General features: G+C 34.8%; 1 protein-coding gene across 1 annotated transcript in view; it reads left to right on the top strand.

Moving 5' to 3' along the window:
• Window positions 1-20,469, top strand: part of LOC124542038 (scavenger receptor class B member 1-like) — a 57,373-nt gene that overhangs the window by 30,026 nt on the left and 6,878 nt on the right. The window contains exons 3-6 of the mRNA XM_047119993.1: window positions 15,208-15,318; window positions 16,076-16,220; window positions 17,967-18,108; window positions 19,716-19,916. Coding sequence (XP_046975949.1) covers window positions 15,208-15,318; window positions 16,076-16,220; window positions 17,967-18,108; window positions 19,716-19,916 — 599 coding nt within the window. The remainder of the gene's footprint in view (window positions 1-15,207; window positions 15,319-16,075; window positions 16,221-17,966; window positions 18,109-19,715; window positions 19,917-20,469) is intronic.

Below are 20,469 nucleotides of genomic sequence, written 5' to 3'. Positions count from 1 at the left end.
ATACGCGGTACATATACCAAAATCATATTTTTTACAATTTTTGTCTATCTATCTGTCTGTTTGTTCCGGCTAATCTCTGGAACGGCTGGACCCATTTTGACGTGACTTTCACTGGCAGATAACTGGTATAATAAGGAGTAACTTAGGTTACAATAATATATATTTTTTTTTAATTCAAACGCGTACAAGGTCGCGGGTACAGCTAGTTATAAATAAAATAACAGACATAATTAATAAATTCGCAACGTTTGATAATAAATAACTAAATAAGTGACAAAAACGTAATTATTATTCAAAACCCGATTGTCTTAAAATAATAAAGAAAAATAAGTTTGAATAATTATTATTTAACATTTAATTAATTTTAAAGAACGGTTTTAAGTTACTGGCCGGTAGAAAGAGACAAAAAGGCTATATTTATATTTAAAAAAAAAAAAAAAACAAATGTAAACCGTGCGAAAATACGTTGTCAAATAAATTAAAAAAAAAATTAAATAAAAATTAAACCATTGATAGATTAGATAATTTCTCAATATATATATATATATATATATATATATTGTTTATATCTTGTGTATAAATTGTTGCTATCCACTAGCCTTATATTAAATCGTATTCATTAGAAAGAAATAGAGAGAAAGGGAAAGGGAAAGAGATGGCGACATTTTCTGTCGATTTTGTCCTTTTGACAGTGTTACTATAGGTCGCGTATAGTACGACACAACTTAGATGTAGCATCGGCTAAATTCTTAAAACCGATCAGATCCGAATTAAGTACGCTTTTCCAAACTATCAATATTTATTTCTTATATGAATATGATCTTTACACAAACGTAATAACTTGTAACATCATATGACCTAATATATTCGTCAATTCGACGCGTCGATTTACATGCACTCGCTGTCTCGGGTCGAACTGACGCGAGAATCTATAGCGACGAATAGCGTCGAAGTGCGCGATAGGAAGCTATTCCTATTGGTTGTGTAAATCGACCTATATATTGACGACCTCCGTGGTCGAGTGGTGTTTACACCGGTTTTGAATGGGTACGCCACTCCGAGGTCCTTGGTTCGATTCCCGACTGAGTCGATGTAGATTATCATTAGTTTTCTATGTTATCTTGGGTCTGGGTGTTTGTGGTACCGTCGTTACTTCTGATTTTCCGTAACACAAGTGCTTTAGCTACTTACATTGGGATCATAGTAATGTATGTGATGTTGTCTCATATTTATTTAAATCGGCAGTAACCGGTTTCATTGAATTTTCCGATGCTACATCAAATTGTGTCGTACTGTACAAGATCTTCGTTCCAATAAATATTATTCATTTGTAATTGATATTCAAGTACAACGTCTATACCAAAATTGATTGTGTTGCGAAATTGTGATAATTTTCCTTTCCACATAAATCAAGTCCGTTCTATATTTAAAACGGTACAGATTATCCTCACTCCTCACGAACGCGTCAAAGACTAATTCATTATAAGACGACCTCCATGGTCGAGTGGTGTGTACACCGGTTTTCATGGGTACGCCACTCTGAGGTCCCGGGTTCGATTCCCGGTCGAGTCGATGTAGATTACCATTAGTTTTCTACGTTGTTTGCGTCTGGGTGTTTGTGGTACTGTCGTTACTTCTGATTTCCATAACACAAGTGCTTAAGCTACTTACATTGGGATCAGAGTAATGTATGTGATGTTGTCTCATATTTATTTATTATTTATTTATTATGAATATATTATCCAAGCTATAATGATTTACATAAAATCGTTGTCAATTTTTCAATGTTATTAATGTGCTTTTGTCTGTCCTAGATCTTTTAAATTACGTAACGGATTTTGATGCGAATTTCATCAATAAATAGAGTGATTCAAGAGCAAAGTTTATATGTATAATACATACATTTTGTAATGTAGGAAAGCTATTTATACACTAATACATACTATATATTATATATCTCAATTATGCACTAATACATATTTAAGTTAATAAAAAGATATAAAAGGAAATTAATTGAAGTCGTCTAAATTATTATTTAAATTATTACATACTAGGTATATATATTACTAGCCCAGACTTCGCCAGGGTACAGATTATTATTAGGTATATACCTATACTAGCGTCCTAACCCGGCTTTACTCGCCTGGAAAGATACTAAATGAACTGTAAATATGTTTATTTACGACATCACATTAGAAACTTATAAAATTATCAGTGTTTCTTTGCTATATTTTCCATGTAGTATATACAATAACCTTCCTCTCGAATCATTCTATCTATTAAAAAAAACGCATCAAAATCCGTTGAGTAGTTTCAAAGATTTAAGCATACATAGGGACATAGGGACAGAGAAAGCGACTTTGTTTTATACTGTTTAGTGATTAATTATTTCGTTATATTTGCACAGATTTATGCTCTGTGCTAATAGCTATTTTTAAAGAAATTTGATGAACAAATCATGAATGAATTAATTATGCAAATACTTCACGATTTGTATTTGACCTCCGTGATCCAAGGACCTTAAACGCGATGAGGTGACTAATTAACATTTAACTGCCTAATCTGACAGACGTCACAATAGGACCGACCACAGATAAACTACGAAACGGAATCTATGCTATCGTAATATAATCTACTAGATGTAAAATTCGTTAGTGTTTTAGGGTGCTGGCTGTCATGTGTTTCTTCTTTTTTTCTTTCTTGGATTTCAACTTTAGTATAGTAAAGTAACTGTAAATTCCCCATTGCTGGGCTAATGGCCTCTTATCCCATTAAGGAGGCTTGGAACATATTCCTCCACGCTCTTCCAATGCGGGTTGTTTGAATGCACATGTGGCGGAATTTCGATGAAATTAGACACATGCAGGTTTCCTCACGATGTTTACCTTCACCGCGGAGCACGAGATGAATTATAAACACTAATTACCCGTTTTGAACCCGAAATCATCGGTTAAGCACGCGTTCTAACCACTGGGCCATCTTGGTTTCAAGTTTGCTTTGTACAATTTTCATCAAATTCGGTTCAGTTTGGTCTTGAAAGACCGTCAGATCGGCATTCGTCACATTTATAATATTAGTTTAGATTCATTATGGATTTATTATGTTTTGAACTCGGATGAAACTGTTATTGAAACTTTGGAATTGAAATTAAAGTGGATACAAGTAGTTCAGTGCAGTAGTATTGTATTATAAACAAAGATATATCAATCATAGACTCTTAGTAGTGCACGATAGCTCTTTGTAATGTCTGTGGGCGGTGGTGACAAGTCACGTGGTCTATTTTCCAATCTGCGATAAAAGGAAAAAAGCCACTGGTGACAGAAGGGCTGGTTCGTTTTTAGCCCAGAAGATCGGAATTGCGATTCGGTGAGGAAACGCTGCTAGCAGTCTTGCCACCATTACACGCAGTCAAGATTTATATAGTAACTAGTTTTAGTTCATATTTGTATATAGACTCTTAGTAGTGCACAACAGTACAGCTGAATTATTAGCGACTCGCATGAAATAAGTTAATCTATTTACGTATTTTACTTGGTGGTAGGGCTTTGTGCAAGCCCGTCTGGGTAGATACCACCCACTCATCAGTTATTCTACCGCCAAACAACAGTACTCAGTATTGTTGTGTTCCGGTTTGAAGCCAGTGTAACTGCAGACACAAGGGACATAACATCTTAGTTCCCAAGGTTGGAGGCACATTGACGATGTAAGAAATAGTTTATATTTCTTACAGCTTCATTGTCTATGGGTGATGGTGACCACTTACCATCAGGTGGCCTATTTGTGTATATTTATTTCCACTTCGATTGTAACAGACTATATACTCATCTACTTATATAATGATAATATATTAATATATTCTCCGAAACACGCTGCATTTCCTCGTAAAACTTTCTTGTATAATGCAGTTGTATTTTATTTCAGTTAATATAAATGTAGTAATAATTTTAACGCCAATTAACAATTTCATGATGTAATTATAATGTTTTTTTAAACTAACATGGTTATTTTTATTATTAAAGTTATTAATTTCGGGATATTTACCATGTTTTTTATTTTTGTTCGGTGGAGCTCGATATTTCGACATTGTCTACGAATGTCTTGTTCACGAGACTGAAGTGTGCGGGTAGATGCTGATAATGTTAGAGGTGTCCGTATCGAACTACCTCCTTTCTTGTACGTTTGCTACGTAAACACCGGTCACCACTACTATTGTCACCCCTACCATTGTCACTAGTTGAATTTATTTTATGTACACTCGACACTCGATCCCGTGTTTTGCAGACGAAACTCACCGTATCAATTCGCGATTTTTTTATTTTATTTTTATTTTGCGGGGGTTTGCATAATTTTATTATTGGATTCCATACTCTCGACAGTTGAAACCCATCCTCTCTATTGAAATTACTAAATTTAGTTATTTCAATGGCTTCTCGTACCAGTCGGGGTATGTAGTGGCGTTCTGTCGAGAGTATCTGAGTATTATGAAACTCGATCCAATGGTTCGACCCGGCTTCCAGGAGATGTTTCGCGATGGCTGATTTCTTGGTATCGTTGTTTTTTACCGCCTTGATGTGTTCGTTAATGCGACAAGATACCGTACGCTTCGTCTGTCCAACATAGGATTTACCACAACTACAGTCGATTTTATAAACTCCGGGTTTTTCCAGGGGAAAGCTATCTTTAGGCGAACGCAACATTTGCCCTATCTTCTTGAAAGGAGTGAAGATAGTCTTCACCGCATATCTACTCAGGGTTCTAGCTATCTTATCTGTCACTCCTTTAACATATGGCATAAACGCTGGTTGTCTTTCAACCCTGTACTGTCGCAGTAGCTTATTATTCCGTGCAGCTGTGTTTCTCGTTTTATATCCATTCCGCTGTAGGACCTCTTTAACGTGTGCTAGCTCAGATTGTATATGGTCTTTATCACAAAGGTCGTATGCGCGATTGGTCAATGATGTTACTACAGCGTTTAAGTGTCGAGGATGGTGGTGTGAAGTAGCATGGAGATATCGGTCGGTATGCGTTGCTTTCGTCTGCAAAACACGGGATCGAGTGTCGAGTGTACATAAAATAAATTCAACTAGTGACAATGGTAGGGGTGACAATAGTAGTGGTGACCGGTGTTTACGTAGCAAACGTACAAGAAAGGAGGTAGTTCGATACGGACACCTCTAACATTATCAGCATCTACCCGCACACTTCAGTCTCGTGAACAAGACATTCGTAGACAATGTCGAAATATCGAGCTCCACCGAACAAAAATAAAAAACATGGTAAATATCCCGAAATTAATAACTTTAATAATTATAATGTTGCCAGTTAAATTAATTTAAAAAAATCTTTGCATCATATATGCTTCTAATTACTTAACATTGTTATAAATATATATAATGAAGTACATAATATTTACAAAATAAATACAGTGGTAGCTTGTCCATCGATTCAAGATAGATTTTTAGAAAAAAACGCCAGGAGTTAGGCTCGGGTTTCATCATAGGACACTAATTACTGTAAATAGCAGCATTGTAAATCTGTTTATTTGTAAATAGCAACTATGCGAGTTACTCGGCGTTTCTTCTCACTTGAGACTGCTTTCCGAAACGGTACTGTAAAGTTTACTTGAATAAAATTGTATTGATTTGATTTGTCTATAAAATGATCGTTAACAATTTTATAAGCTGTTTCTTCAGTGTACTAAAATGCTTTTTAATGTATTTTAAATGTCAGTAATTTAGAATATAGATGAACGCAAGAGTTGGGTTTTATAAAGCTGGGTAGGTACCAACCACTTATCAAATATTCTACATCATCATGTAGATTCTCCCGAGAATAATCGACAAGCAACTTATTTATTTTATATACTCTTTATTGCACACCAATATAGACAAAAATAATAGGAGTAAAACAAAAACAAAGACAAATGTACAATAGGCGGCCTTAACGCTAATACTGCGATCTACTTAGTAACATTATATTGAATTATATGTTTAATTTGCCTCAAAATCAAAAGTTAGCTTCACGCTTTTTTAACATCAATATTATCTTTATTAAATAATACGCCTTATTTTGTAACTTCTGCACCAGCAAAGTAAAAAATCTCGGCGGAATTTTATCATTTCGACTGCCCCAAGAAGGATTTATTGACTTTGCGGAATCTTAACTATGATACCTGAACGCGCGAAGTTTAACCTCGAGGCCCGTTGGCTTACGTCAGACAGGAAGTCCGTTTGTCAGTGGAATCCACATTACATCTATTCTTTATCCATTTCATATCTGATTTAGGAATTTGACCCACTGACCTGCACTAAGGACGTAAGTCATAAACAATGTAGACTACATACCGTATATAGAAGCCGGCTATTGTTACATGCAATATTTGTAACGCGCGTTTATATTTAAACTATGGTTACATGCGTACATTAGCTGTTATATTCTACTATATGGTTACGTATAATGTTTCTTAAAAATATGACGTTTCAATTTTTTAATTTTATTTATTAAGCTGTTGCTGTTACACAACAATAATGTTGTGTCAAAAGTAACATAACATATATTTTATTCTTTTTTTCCTACGCTGTATTTATAGCCTATTTAAATCGAAGTAACAACAAAAGCCTGTAAATTTCCCACTGCTGGGCTTAGGCCTCCTCTCCCTTTTGGAGGAGGAACATATTTCACCACGCTGTTCCAATGCGGGTTGGTGGAATACACATGTGGCAGAATTTCCATGAAATTAGACACATGTAGGTTTCAAAGCGAGAGGAAGCCTTAGCCCCGCAGTGGGAAATTTACAGGCTGTTGTTACTTCGATTGGAATAGTCTAATAAATACAGCGTAGAAAAAAAAGAACAAAATATATATTATAACACTTTTGACATATGAAGAGCGAAAAGTATCGTTTTTTGGAGTTTGCAACAAACAACAGTCACCCAATCTATATTAATATTATATATGTGAAAGTAACTCTGTCTGTCTGTCGCTCTTTCACGATCAAAATTTACTTAGGGCTTTGTGCAAGCCCGTCTGGGTAGATACCACCCACTCATCAGTTATTCTACCGCCAAACAACAGTACTCAGTATTGTTGTGTTCCGGTTTGTAGCGTGAGTGAGCCAGTGTAACTACAGGCGCAAGGGACATGACATCTTAGTTCCCAAGGTTGGTGGCGCATTGACGATGTAAAAACTCAAACCGTTAAACCGAATATAACGAAATTTGCTATGAAGCAAACTTAAACTCCAAGAAAGGACCTAGGCTACTTTTTTTGCTTACACATGATAAAAACCTCTAAAATTCGATCGAATCCACGGTTGACTACTAGTAATATTATATTTAATCTGTATTCTGAGAAGCGATTGGCTGTCATCGCGCGGGTGGTCCTGCTATACCATACTTAATTAAGTAATATTAAGTTTCATTTGTTTAAGGTGGTCTAATCGTTTTTATTAAAAAATAATATATATTTTAAGATAAGCCACAAAAAGTTGATTACCAGAACGCCTTATAAATAAATTTTTATAAATAAAAAAAACCGCCTTCAAAAATGAACTAAAAAGAAAAAAATAATCAGTTACATCCATATCCAATTAACGATTTTTTAATCACCTCTCAAAGTCGGTGCCAACATTGCTAATATAGGTTATAATACATACATACAAAAACTAAATCTATTTATTGTATAGATGACACCATTAAACAAACCCTACTATCGATACAAATTAAATGATTTCAATATAGGAATTTACTTACTTTGTTGGCACCGACTTCAAAAGGTGATTAAAAAATCGTAAATTGGATATGGATGTAACTGATTATTTTTTTCTTTTTAGTTCATTTTTGAAGGCGGTTTTTTTTTATTTATAAAAATTTATTTAATGCTTTTCAGTGTTGTTTTGTTATTTATAATTACAATTGGTAGTGTTTGTCATTCACTTTATTATACTCAGTACATTTCGGCTTTCGACTCTAAACATAACTCAACGCCGTTTCAATGCGATGTGGACTGCAACTCACATTAAGCGTTACCTAAGTTACAATAGCCTAATGTTAACTGCTCATCGCCAATTAGACAATACCATTTTTCCCGATGCAATGCCGTTAATCATTGAGGAATTCTCCTGGTAGTCCACCATCAGCTAGACTTCATCATAGGCATGTTTACTAACATCAATTGCTTGACGACTATCTTAAAGAAATAGAACTAAACCCGTAAAATAGTTACTTACTAATAGGTTCTGATTACCAGTTGTGGTCTTCATCATCAGTTCCACTTCATCAAATGTCACTTTTCGTGAGCATATGACCAAGGCACTTTGAATAAAACCAAAATCACTATAGGTGTGCCTATAAAATTTGAGGAGTTCCCTCGATTTCTCCAGGATCCCATCATCAGATCCTGATCTCCTGACAATGGGACCACCTGTAAAACATGCCCTTTCAAACAAAAAAAGAATTGTCAAAATCGGCCCAGCCATCTTCGAGTAATTCGGTAACACACATAAAAAATAAAAAAAAAAAAAAGGCCCCGACGAATTGAGAACCTCCTCCTTTTTTTGAAGTCGGTTAAAAAGATATTGGTCATTTAAATATACCGATTTTTTAAATATTTTATATACTATAGGACATGTAATAAAACTACTCACATGACATTAATTTATGTCACTATACAAAGTGTTTTTTGTAGAGGGTTCGAATCAAGTGGGCGTGTTTGAGGGCCCATTTCGAGAATACAAGTTGGCCAAAAAAAGTCAAAACCCATCCATATTTTTTTAAAGTTTTTTTTGTTAATATTTAGATTTTCACCGAAATTCTATCTTACTTATACTTACCTTCATAACATTTTTAAAATCTCGATATTTTTACTTTAACTTCTCTGATACATCTTTAGGCATCGAAAGCAAAATTAGAAAGAATCAGAGCTAACTGACTGATGTAGAGGTCATTTATTAAAAAAATATAATAAAAAATCATATCAAACTTCATCTTTGACAATGATTTAAAAAAAACAATCAATTCTGGTGGTAATATGCATTCAAAAACTTCTTTGTGTATCACTTTTTACAACGACATGTATTAATTTACCAATCGATACATACATTAATTATCCGCTTATTAGCATAAGAATTAATAACAATAAATGCTTAAATATATACAAATATGCACTAAACCGCGTGCAATGGCGGCAAGAATGCTTTCAGCATTTCCCCGTTGAATCGCAATTCCGATCCTTTGGGCAAACGAACCAGCCCTCCTGTCACCAGTGGAGGCAATGAGGCGAGGTGTTATACTTTTGATTTAGCTTTTTGTACTACTACTCTAAGGGCCAAGCGTTTCAACAGCAAATGGAACAAATATTTCTGCTTATTGTATATTAATTATATACTTTTACCGCCCATCCACGAACCTCGTTTTCTTCTTCTTCTTCGTTCAAAATAAAACCGCCTTTTGTTTTTCTCGTGCCAATCAGTACCAGCTCGCCACACCACGATCAATAATCATACTAATAAATGTTATTTCAATTAAATAAACGTATTTAAAAATCAAAGCCGAATTAAATATTATTATTTCAATTTAAATTGTGTAAGTATATTAAAAAAAACATGACAAACATGTGCAATTAGGACCAAGTAACTTATGTTTTTAAACAAAGTAACATAATATTAAGGTTGTTTTGTTACCAAGACACAAATAAATTATGATAAAAAATACATATGAGTTTTTATGATATTTATAGAGATTTGATTGAAGAGCTTAGATTATGAACGACAGTTACACCATTGGCGGGAAACCATTCTTTTTTGTTTTTTTTTTCGTTGACTGTTCCTTATATTTCCCATATTGTATAGATCGTAACTTAGATTTACGTATTATATACGATTTGATAATAGCACAACTATATTTCCTTGGTTGTAGTGCTTTGTGCAAGCCCGCCTGGGTAGGTACCACCCACTCATCAGTTATTCTACCGCCAAACAACAGTGCTCAGTATTGTTGTGTTCCAGTTTGAAGGGTGAGTGAGCCAGTGTAACTACAGGCACAAGGGACATTCGTTAAAATACATCACTATTTCACTTAACTACCTATAACTTTAATTTTACCGATTTCTTAACGTGTTTTTTTGACAGATTCCAATCGCAAAAGGTCAAAAGCCATATAAATAAAATTTGGACAAAGCCCTACCAAGTATGTTTATTTAGCAAAACAAATAGACAATTCATATATCTAGTTTTTATTAACCCACAAAGATAAATAACGTTGTTATGTTTTTAATTAAATTTCACAATTAGAAGATTATGTTTGCGTGTTTTTATTTATTTGGGAGGGTATTGACCTCTCTTAGTGGAGATTTTAGCAAAAAAACACTGAAAAACCAAACAGCATATCATTTTACTTTAGGTAATGTTACTTGCTACAAAGTTTAATATCATTGAGATGATTACAATTTAAAAAAAACTAGCGAGATGGCCCAGTGGTTAGAACGCGTGCGTCTTAACCGATGATTTAATTTCAAACCCAGGCAAGCACCACTATATATGGATATATGTGCTTAATTTGTGTTTACAATTCATCTCGTGCTCAGCGGTGAAGGAAAACATCGTGAGGAAACCTGCATATGACAAATTTCATAGAAATTCTGCCACATGTGTATTCCACCAACTCGCATAGCCCCGGCTTCGCACTGGTGCAGTGATTTGACATCACAGTGGAAACTTCTAAAATTATCATTCAACTCTATGTCAAAAATCTTTATTCAAAATAGAATGATAACACTTTCTTATTGATAGTTAAAAAACTACTACCGGTTTGGAATTGAACGCCTCAGACCTGAGAAGAACCGGCGGAAGAAGAACCATTTGTTTCTTTGCTAAATTGTCCAGTATTATAATTATATAAAAACCTTCTTCTTGAATCACTCTATCTATTAAAAAAAACCGCATCAAAATCCATTGCGCAGTTTAAAAGATTTAAGCATACATAGGGATTTAGGGGCAGAGGAAGCGACTTTGTTTTATAAAAGCTATGCTAGATAGCATTTCCATTTAAAAGAAAATCAAAATATACTTTATTCAAGTAGGCTTTTACAAGCACTTTTGAATCTCCATTTAAAATATATATTAAGTGAAACTACTCTCTAAATTCGGATCCTGTGGGAAATAATTAATTAATTAGTAGAGGAGGCAATAAGGCGTGATGCTTTTCCAAGGTCCAAGTGTTTCAACTACATTAAACTTGTTGATGATATTTCAAACAATCCTTTAACGATAACTCTTTGTAATGTCTGTGGACGGTGGTGACAAGTCAAGTGGTCTGTTTTCCAATCTGCGATAAAAGGAAAAAAGCCACTGGTGACAGAAGGGTTGGTTCGTTAGCCCAGAGGATCCGAATTGCGATTCAGTGAGGAAACGCTGCTAGCAGTCTTGCCACCATTACACGCGGCCAAGATTTATACAGTCACTAGGTTTAGTTCATATTTGTATATATTTAAGCATTTAATGTTATTAATTCTTATATTAATATAAAAATAAAATTTTTGTTATTTATTTGACAGCTAATTGACGCGATGTCATTGGTCGAGAGCTTGATTAATCTGTGATATCCTCTGTGGATTTACGAATAAATACCGTTTAAACGTCATCGAAACTGTTATCGGAATTTTCGAAGTAAAATTAAACTGAAAATAATTAGTTAAGTGTAATAGTGTTGTATTTTACTTGGTGGTAGGGCTTTGTGCAAGCCCGTCTGGGTAGGTACCACCCACTCATCAGTTATTCTACCGCCAAATAACATTACTCAGTATTGTTGTGTTCCGGTTTGAATCGAAATCGACAAAATGGTAGCGAATCGCATGAAATATGTAAATATAACATTCGTTTATCTTTTTTCCCACTTCCATTGGATTAAGCCATTAGTTATTTGAAATGAATAATAAATGAAGCCGAGCTTTACAATGAATATCCTGGTACTTATAATGATATAATGATAGTTCTTTTATAATTTTAGACATTTGTATAGTTAAAGTACTTGACACAAGGTCGAAAGTTAAAAAACTCAACTTGAATGCACGGAAGTGACGTCATAACTTTTAGTAATAACTGATTCGTGTTCACAAAAACATAAATCCTGAAATGTATTGATATAGAACTCATACGATCTTGGGGCATTTGTTTTGTGAGTCGTATACAACCTCGTCATGCGCAGTAGTAGTTTACTTAGAAGGGCTCTGTCCAATTCTGGGTAGGTACCCACTCATCAGATATTCCTCCGCCAAACAACAGTACTTGGTAATGTTGTGTTTGAAGGGTGAGTGAGCCAGTGTAACTACAGGCACAAGGGACATAACATCTTAGTTCCCAAATGGTTCCCGAATGGTTAGTGTTTCTTATAGCGCCATTTTCTGTGGAAGGTGGTGACCATTTACCAGAAGGGTGGAAGTGGTGGTAGCATAAAAAAGTATATTTGAAGAAATAAAAGAACTACGGCGCTGCAGTTGAACGCGATTGGTCCGTCATACTATGCTTATCGTCTATTGGTCATTTGCTTGTCAGTTAGCTCAAGCCCCCAATACTATCCTTACTGGCAATTGTACAGGCTAGTTACGAATAAATGTAAGGCACTCTTACGATGAAAAGCCGATGGCCCAGTAGTTAGAACGCGTACATCTTTACCGATAAGTGCGGGTTCGAAGGCAGGCATATTATCATGTGCTTAATTTGTGTTTATAATTCATCTCGAGCTCGTCAATGAACGAAAACATCGTGAGGAAACCTGCTGATCTAATTTCAACGAAATTGTGCCAAATTTAAATCCACCAACCGGCATTCGAGCAGCGTGGTAGAATACGCTCCTTACTTTCTCCTCAAAGGGAGAAATTTACAGGCTGTTACTGTACTGTCTTATGATACTGTATTTTGGTTAAAGACCAGGTCTATAGAAGGTATGTTGGTTGTTACTGGCCTTGACACCAACACCAGAAACAGCGAAGGCCCTTAAAGTTACGATGACATAATACCTCTTTGGTGTGCCGGAGATCGGTCAGACCTTGAAGGTTAGGTTTTATATGTTAATTTATAAACCGATGAAGCAACATATCATCTTTAAAATGTATTTAATAATTAGGAAAGGTTTTTTTATCACGTGAAATGTTAAGTTATACTTAATAAAAGAAGTATTGCTAGCGGGTTTAACACGTTGGCAGTGGCATTATTTTCCATTCCTCTGGTACGGGGCGTTTCAGACCTCGTATGAAAACCATCATAATACCGATACGGGGCTTATTAGACCTTACATTTAAGAAATTGAAACTCGATGTGATGTGATCGAATTATTTCTTCAGTGCGGTACGCGGTCAAAGAGACCCCGTATTAAATTAGATACACCATAGCATTCTGTTTTCAATTAATATTATATAAACATATTTATCACTTTATCAAAATTATATTTAAACGTCCCTCACATCTCGTAGAGTGAGCCATTTCTTTTACACCAGATTTTGGAAAACGCAACTAGGTAGGAATTGCGTTACATCGACATTATCGTTGTTATACATCACGATCAGTATGACAGTAAATGATTTAGACATATGTCATGATAGTCGCTCTCTATTCAATCAAAAAGTAAAGAATTTCATTTGTGCTCAATTTTAATCGTATGTTTTTATTTTCTATTATATAAATATAGTTTAAATAATGTTTAATTTATATTTTTAATAATATGCACGTTGATACCTGTGAATAGTAGAACTTTTACTTTGATAATTTTGAAAGGTTATTTATTTTTCATGTGATATTGTATCTACTGTTTGTTGTCCTAATAAAAATACAATAAATCCTACAATATATCAAATAGATAACGGCATCCGCACGACAGAGATATCTATCTTTTTCTTAGCCACATCGCAAGGGAGTTATACGAGGCACCATAGACCTCGCTCCGCATTGAACGTGTTAAGAACGCCGGCGTCACTGTGACATCACGTTGGTTTGTGCGCAAGCACGTTTTTAAACGCAAAGGTCAAGAACCGTCTTTTGTTTTATAATAGTGATGTAGTACGACACAACTTAGATGTAGCATCGACAGATTCAATAAAACCGATTACTACTAATTCACACAACCAATAGAAACAGCTCCCTATCGCGCCATTCGACGCTATTCGTCGCTATAGATTCTCGCGTCAGTTCAACCCGAGTCGAGTGCATGTAAACCGACGTGTCAAAGTGACGAATATATTACGTCATACGATATTACAAGTGATTACTTTTGTGTAAAGATCATATTCACATAAGAAATAGATATTGATAATTTGGGGTAAACGTACTTAATTCGGATGTGATCGGTTTTACGAATTTGACGATGCTACATCTAAATTGTGTCGTACTATACCTATTATCATATACCCTACGTGTCATTGGTCAAATAATCTGTGCCCTATGTGCACAATTAAAAGCCTTTAAACTAAGTTTTGAATTTAATTGAATAATCATAAATATATGTCACCGTATGATTACAAAATTCGAAATATTGTGAACAATGAAATACGATTGCAATTTAACGCATATTGTATGTAATCTAGCGATGATAATCTATGATGAAAAATACATTGGTAAAAAACCATATTATTCGATACAAGATTTTATAGATGATACAAAAGCGTGGAGTTAATACCTGTTGACTTCCAAGCAGGATATATTAATTTAAATAATTGTAATAACTAACATGACTTTATATTTTTTAAATGTTGAAAAAGAGTAACTACTGAGTTTCTTGGCGGTTCTTCTCGGTAGAATCTACTTTCCGAACCGGTGGTAGCTTCACTTAATTGTAAAATGACGATTCAAAAGTGCTTGTAAAAGCCTACTTGAATAAAGCTTATTTTGATTGATTTTGATTTTTGTAAACTGGCGTAGAACGGAATGCGTCTCGCGCGCTAATTGGTTGAACGTTATGTGCCATTACCTAAGAAATATCACCTCTATAATGTTATCATAGAAGAAAAGGCAGAGGTTGTCAACATCCTCCTGCCCTTATCCCAATTCTGCTCGGAGTTGGCGCAGCATGTCTTCTCCTTCCATACTTCTCTGTCGGAGATCATCTCAGAAATAACATTATTTCTAACCATATCTTCTTTCACACACACATACATATAAAGGTTATATTTTTATTTATAGTTTATTTTCTGTCCTTGTCTAACAGTATATTTCTGTTTCAGATACAATAGGGCGAATGGTGTGGGCGATAATATTAATAATAATATCGATAAGTGGGTTCGTATTCCCCCCTCAGGATGTGATGCTCTGGGAAAGATTGAACATGAGACCAGGTAACTCTAAGTAAATAAATATAAAAAATATTTCTATTCAAGAGCTGAGATGGCCCAGTGAAAGCGTGCATCTAAACCGATGATTGTGGGTTAAAAACAGGCAAGCACCACTGAACTTTCATGTGCTTAACTTGTGTTTAAATTGCATCTCGTGCTCGGCAGTGAAGGAAAACATCTTGAAGAAACCTGTGTGTCTAATTACATCAAATTCTGCCACACATGTATTCCACCAATCCGCATTGGAACAGCGGTGGAATACGTTCCAAGCCTTCTCCTCAAAGGGAGAGGAGGCCTAATGTAAAAAAAAATACAAATAGTCCATGTATATTATTATAATAATAATTAATATACTGATAATGATGTTGTCTTAAATTTTCGCGATTACACATTGAAATAAAACGGATTTGAATCGCGTATATTAATTATTTTTAACATCCCGACGTTTCGAGCACTTTACAGCGTTCGTGGTCACGGGTCTACCCGTTTTTCAAATCCGTTATAGCTAGTTTTATTTTACTGATAATGAGTTATAAATACATGGTAATTAAGAGCTGCTTTGAACCAGACACTATCGGTTAATTTTCTAAAGTCCTGTTCCATATCAGTCCTTGAACATTTAATAAAATTACCATCCGGCAGACTCTAACGACTCGCTAACTCACACCATAACAACTATAGACCACTAAATCAAATACTGGTCATTAATAAAATGGATTCTAATGTAAAATCGTATTCATAATTTAAATTCTCTTTCCAGGTTTCCCCCCATACGAATGGTGGGCAGATCCTCCAGATGAGGTGAAGATGAGGGCCCACATTTTCAACATCACAAATCATGAGAGGTTCATGAATGGGTTGGATGCCAAGATGAATGTTCAGGAAATCGGTCCGATAGTATATCTGTGAGTTTGACAAAGTTGTCCAATTATTAATATTTCGGTTGCATCATATACCTACTGATGATTACTACAGATTTCCCGAATATATATTATATTTGTTGGACAATTGGACAAAGACAATTTAATTACTTGTTATTAATATTATAGCAGATAATAATTTCCTCCTAATAGATTACATTCTCCGCGACCATTCGCAACAAAGAATAGCTTATTGTGCAAAGATAGCACAGTGATCAAGTGTGTGCACATACAGTTCGGTTAGGTTAGGTTAGAGTTTTTATAATTTAACTGACATCTACTACAATAAACAAAGAAAGAAAATGTTTATTGGAACACGAGCAACAATAGACTATATAAACAGCAAAAGAGTATAAACTATAAAAAAAATTTAAAAAAAAGGAAACAGCAAAACTAAAAAAACATTCTTAAGTAACTAATTATAACTACTGACAAATTTAATTTAAAAAAGAAAAACAACAACAAATCAATGATAATTAACGTGTCCTAAAGGTACCATTCAGCTTCCAAGTTGTATTCCAAGAACCTAACGCTGGTTTCCAATGGTATTGTACCGGACAATAAGACTGGCCAATCAGGAAGAACTTTCGACAGTTGATAATTTGACGCGGGACAGATTGTAATCTAACAGTTTAACTTCGATAGATTACAATATAGCGAAAAGTAATGCGTTAAATTGCAATCATATTTCACGGTTCACAATATTTCGACAGATTACAATCTATCTAGTCAGATTGTAATGTAACGAATTTTGTAATCTTACGGTGACATATATATATTTTATATAGATCTGTTTTGTTCATTTAATGCCTTTTGCAATTTTCCCATTAATCCCAGACTTGAGTAAGCATTATGCATATGCATTATGCTCTTTGGTGTTGCCAGACACAGGTGTTTAATCCAAAAAAGGAGGTCATTAGTATCATACGTGGTATGTATATCAAAAAAAAATAAAATTTCATAGCATATAATTTTTTTTTCCAATTTTACCCCCTCGAGGGTTGAATTAAATTAAAATAGCCTATGAACTTACTAAGGGTTTAAGTTTATTCCGTACAAAATTCTATCAAAATTAGCAATGTACAATTTTTTTCTCTTTTTAATCCGTAAAACCACAAACTATGTAAAAAGTAGATCTCGACCAAAAAGTGTTATCTCATGGTCAAAATTGTTTTAAGTATTCCTGTCGTTGAAAAACACTATGAATTATACTTATTATTGAATTTTGTAATGGTAACATCAAATTTGATCAGAAATTTACACAGTTAACTACTTAAAAATATGTCAACTTAATTATATAACTAACGACCCGCCCATGCCTACAATAGTATAGTACAGATTTTTTCTTGTTTCTTTACTATGTTTTCCATGTATAATATACAAAAACCTTCCTTTCGAATAACTCTACCTATAAAAAATCCGCATCAAAATCTTTTGCGTAATTTAAAAGATCTAAGCTAACTTAAGGACAGACAGCGGTGAGCGACTTCGTTTTATACTATAGAATATAATATGTAGTATAAAACAAAGTCGCTTTCTCCCCTGTCGCCCCTATATCCCTATGTATGCTTAGATCTTTAAAACTATCCAATGTATTTTGATGCGGTTCTTTTTAATAGATAAATTTATTTTAGAAGTTTCTAATGTCACGTTATAAGTAAACAAATTCTGTATATTATCAGGTGGCGGATCTCTAGTAAATAATAATAATGATTACCAACTTTATTTCAGAGAGAAACTGAAGCATTCGAATATGAAATTCAACGAAAACAGCACTTTGACGTACACGGCAGAGAGATATCTAATCTATCTCCCGGATGAGAACACGATCGATTTAAACGACACGGTGATAGTTCCGAATCTAGCGTTACTGGTGAGTTAGGATAACACTAATAGAAATACTAATTGTCGCCTGCGGTTTCGCTTTATACGGGTTTTCAAACCCAAATAAGCACCACTGAAACATTCATGTGCTTAATTTGTGTTTATAATTCATCTCGTGCTCGGCGGTGAAGGAAAACATCCTGAGGAAACCGACACGTGTCTAATTTCATCAAAATGCCACATGTGTATTCCAGCAACCCGCATTGGAACAGCGTGGTGGAATATGTTGCAAATCCTGTCTTTAATGAGAGAGGAGGCCTTAGCTCAGCAGTGGGAAATTTACAGGCTGTTACTGTTACTGTTTTACTGTAATTGTTCTGTGTTGGGCAAAAAAAAGTAGACCATGTCCTTCCTTGGAGTTTAAGTTTGCTTCGAAGCAAATTTCATCAAATACAGTTCTGTTGTTTGGTCGTACAAGAGCGACAGACAAAATCAACATTTACTTTATTCAAGTAGGCTTTTACGAGCACTTTTGAATCGTCATTTAATAACTATATTAAGTGAAGCTGCCACTAGTTCGGAAAGAAGGTACTACCGAGAAGAACCGGCAAAGAAACTCACTAGTTACTCAAAGATAGACCGACGGAATTACTATGAAAGTTTAGATAAAAACAACAACACTGTCTTGCAATTAATAAAATTTAAATAGAAATGTTATAGAGCTTTAAATGTATACAATACTATTGTGCATTATTTTGATCTATCTCATAAGTTATAGCCAGCATTTGCTGAAAAACATCTACTAACGTGTTTCTCTATTATATTGTCCAAGTATTATATACAAAACCTTCCTCTCGAATCACTCTATCTATTAAAAAAAACCGCATTAAAATCCGTTTCGAAATTTCAAAGATCTAAGCATACATAGGGACAGCGGTAAGCGACTTTGTTTCATACTATGTAATGATGATTACAACCTTTAACTATGCGGTTTGCATTTAAGGCATTTCCTTTATGAAAACGTTTAGCGAACGATGATTATGGAGTTAACATTAATAACGTATACAAAATCCGTTTCATTTTGCGGATATTCTATTATCAAAAAACAGTGCCAAGGACATAGCGTCATTAAGAGTACTTATGCTTGAGCTGTAGTTACGATAAATAGTTCACAAAAGACGCGATTACAAGGTTATAGCTGTGTTTGAGGTAATCATCAAATAAGCGAGTATTACGACTTAACTTAGATGCAACATCGGAAAAATTCGTAAAACCGATCACATCCGAATTGAGTACGCCATCCCAAATTATCAATATTTATTTCTCATGTGAATATGATCTTTGCACAAACGTAATAACTTGTAATATCACATGACCTAATATATTCGCCAATTTGACACGTCGATTTACATGCACTTGCTTTCTCGGTTTTCATGGGTTCGATTCCCGGCTGAGTCGGTGTAGAAAAAGTTCATTAGTTTTCTATGTTGTCTTGGGTCTGGGTGTTTGTACCGGCGTTACTTCTGATTTTCCATAATACAAGTGCTTTAAGTAGAGAGAGTAATGTATGTGATGTTGTCCAATAATTATTTATATTTATTATTCCAACGAGGATCTGTTAGACAACATCACATAAATAATATACTTTGTTTTCAGGGTATTTCATCCTACCTCCACGATGCTAACTACTTCATTCGCACCGGTTTCAAGTTATTGGTGAACACGCATGGCAGCAAATTCTTCCTCAAGAGAACCATTTATGAATACCTGTGGGATTTTAGGGACCCACTACTGGAAACTTCGAAGAATTTGGCGCCGGCCATCGTGCCTTCAGCGAACATGGGCATGCTGAATAAGGTGATCCTCGGAAGCTGTTAAATATAATACTAGGAAACTCATACAAATCTAAACCCCCAAAATAAGGTCCGGGTTCTATTTTTTTTATGGTATAGGTTGGCGGACAAGCATATGGGCCACCTGATGGTAAGTGGTCACCATCACCCATAGACAATGACGCTGTAAGAAATATTAACTATTCCCTACATCGTCAATGTGCCACCAACCTTGGGAACTAAGACGTTATGTCCCTTGTGCCTGGAGTTATACTGCCTCACTCACCCTTCAAACCGGAACACAACAATACTGAGTACTGTTATTTGGCGGTAGAATAACTAATGAGTGGGTGGTACCTACCCAGACGGGCTTGCACAATACCCTACCACCAAGTAAGTCTATTCATAGAGTTTCCTGTGTTAGTAATGATGATTGAAAAGCTTGAATACTTTAACACTTTGCGGAGCGAGGTCTAATACGCCTCGTATGTGTCCAAGAGAAACATATATTTCTCTATCGTGCGGAGGTCGTAATCTATTTGATATATTGTAGGAAAGAGATAAATATATTTATATGA

The sequence above is a fragment of the Vanessa cardui genome, chromosome 29, assembly GCF_905220365.1.
Source record: "Vanessa cardui chromosome 29, ilVanCard2.1, whole genome shotgun sequence".
Lineage (NCBI taxonomy): Eukaryota > Metazoa > Arthropoda > Insecta > Lepidoptera > Nymphalidae > Vanessa > Vanessa cardui.
The sequence above is the reverse complement of the archived record's forward strand: the minus strand, read 5'-3'. Positions and strand labels throughout refer to the sequence as shown.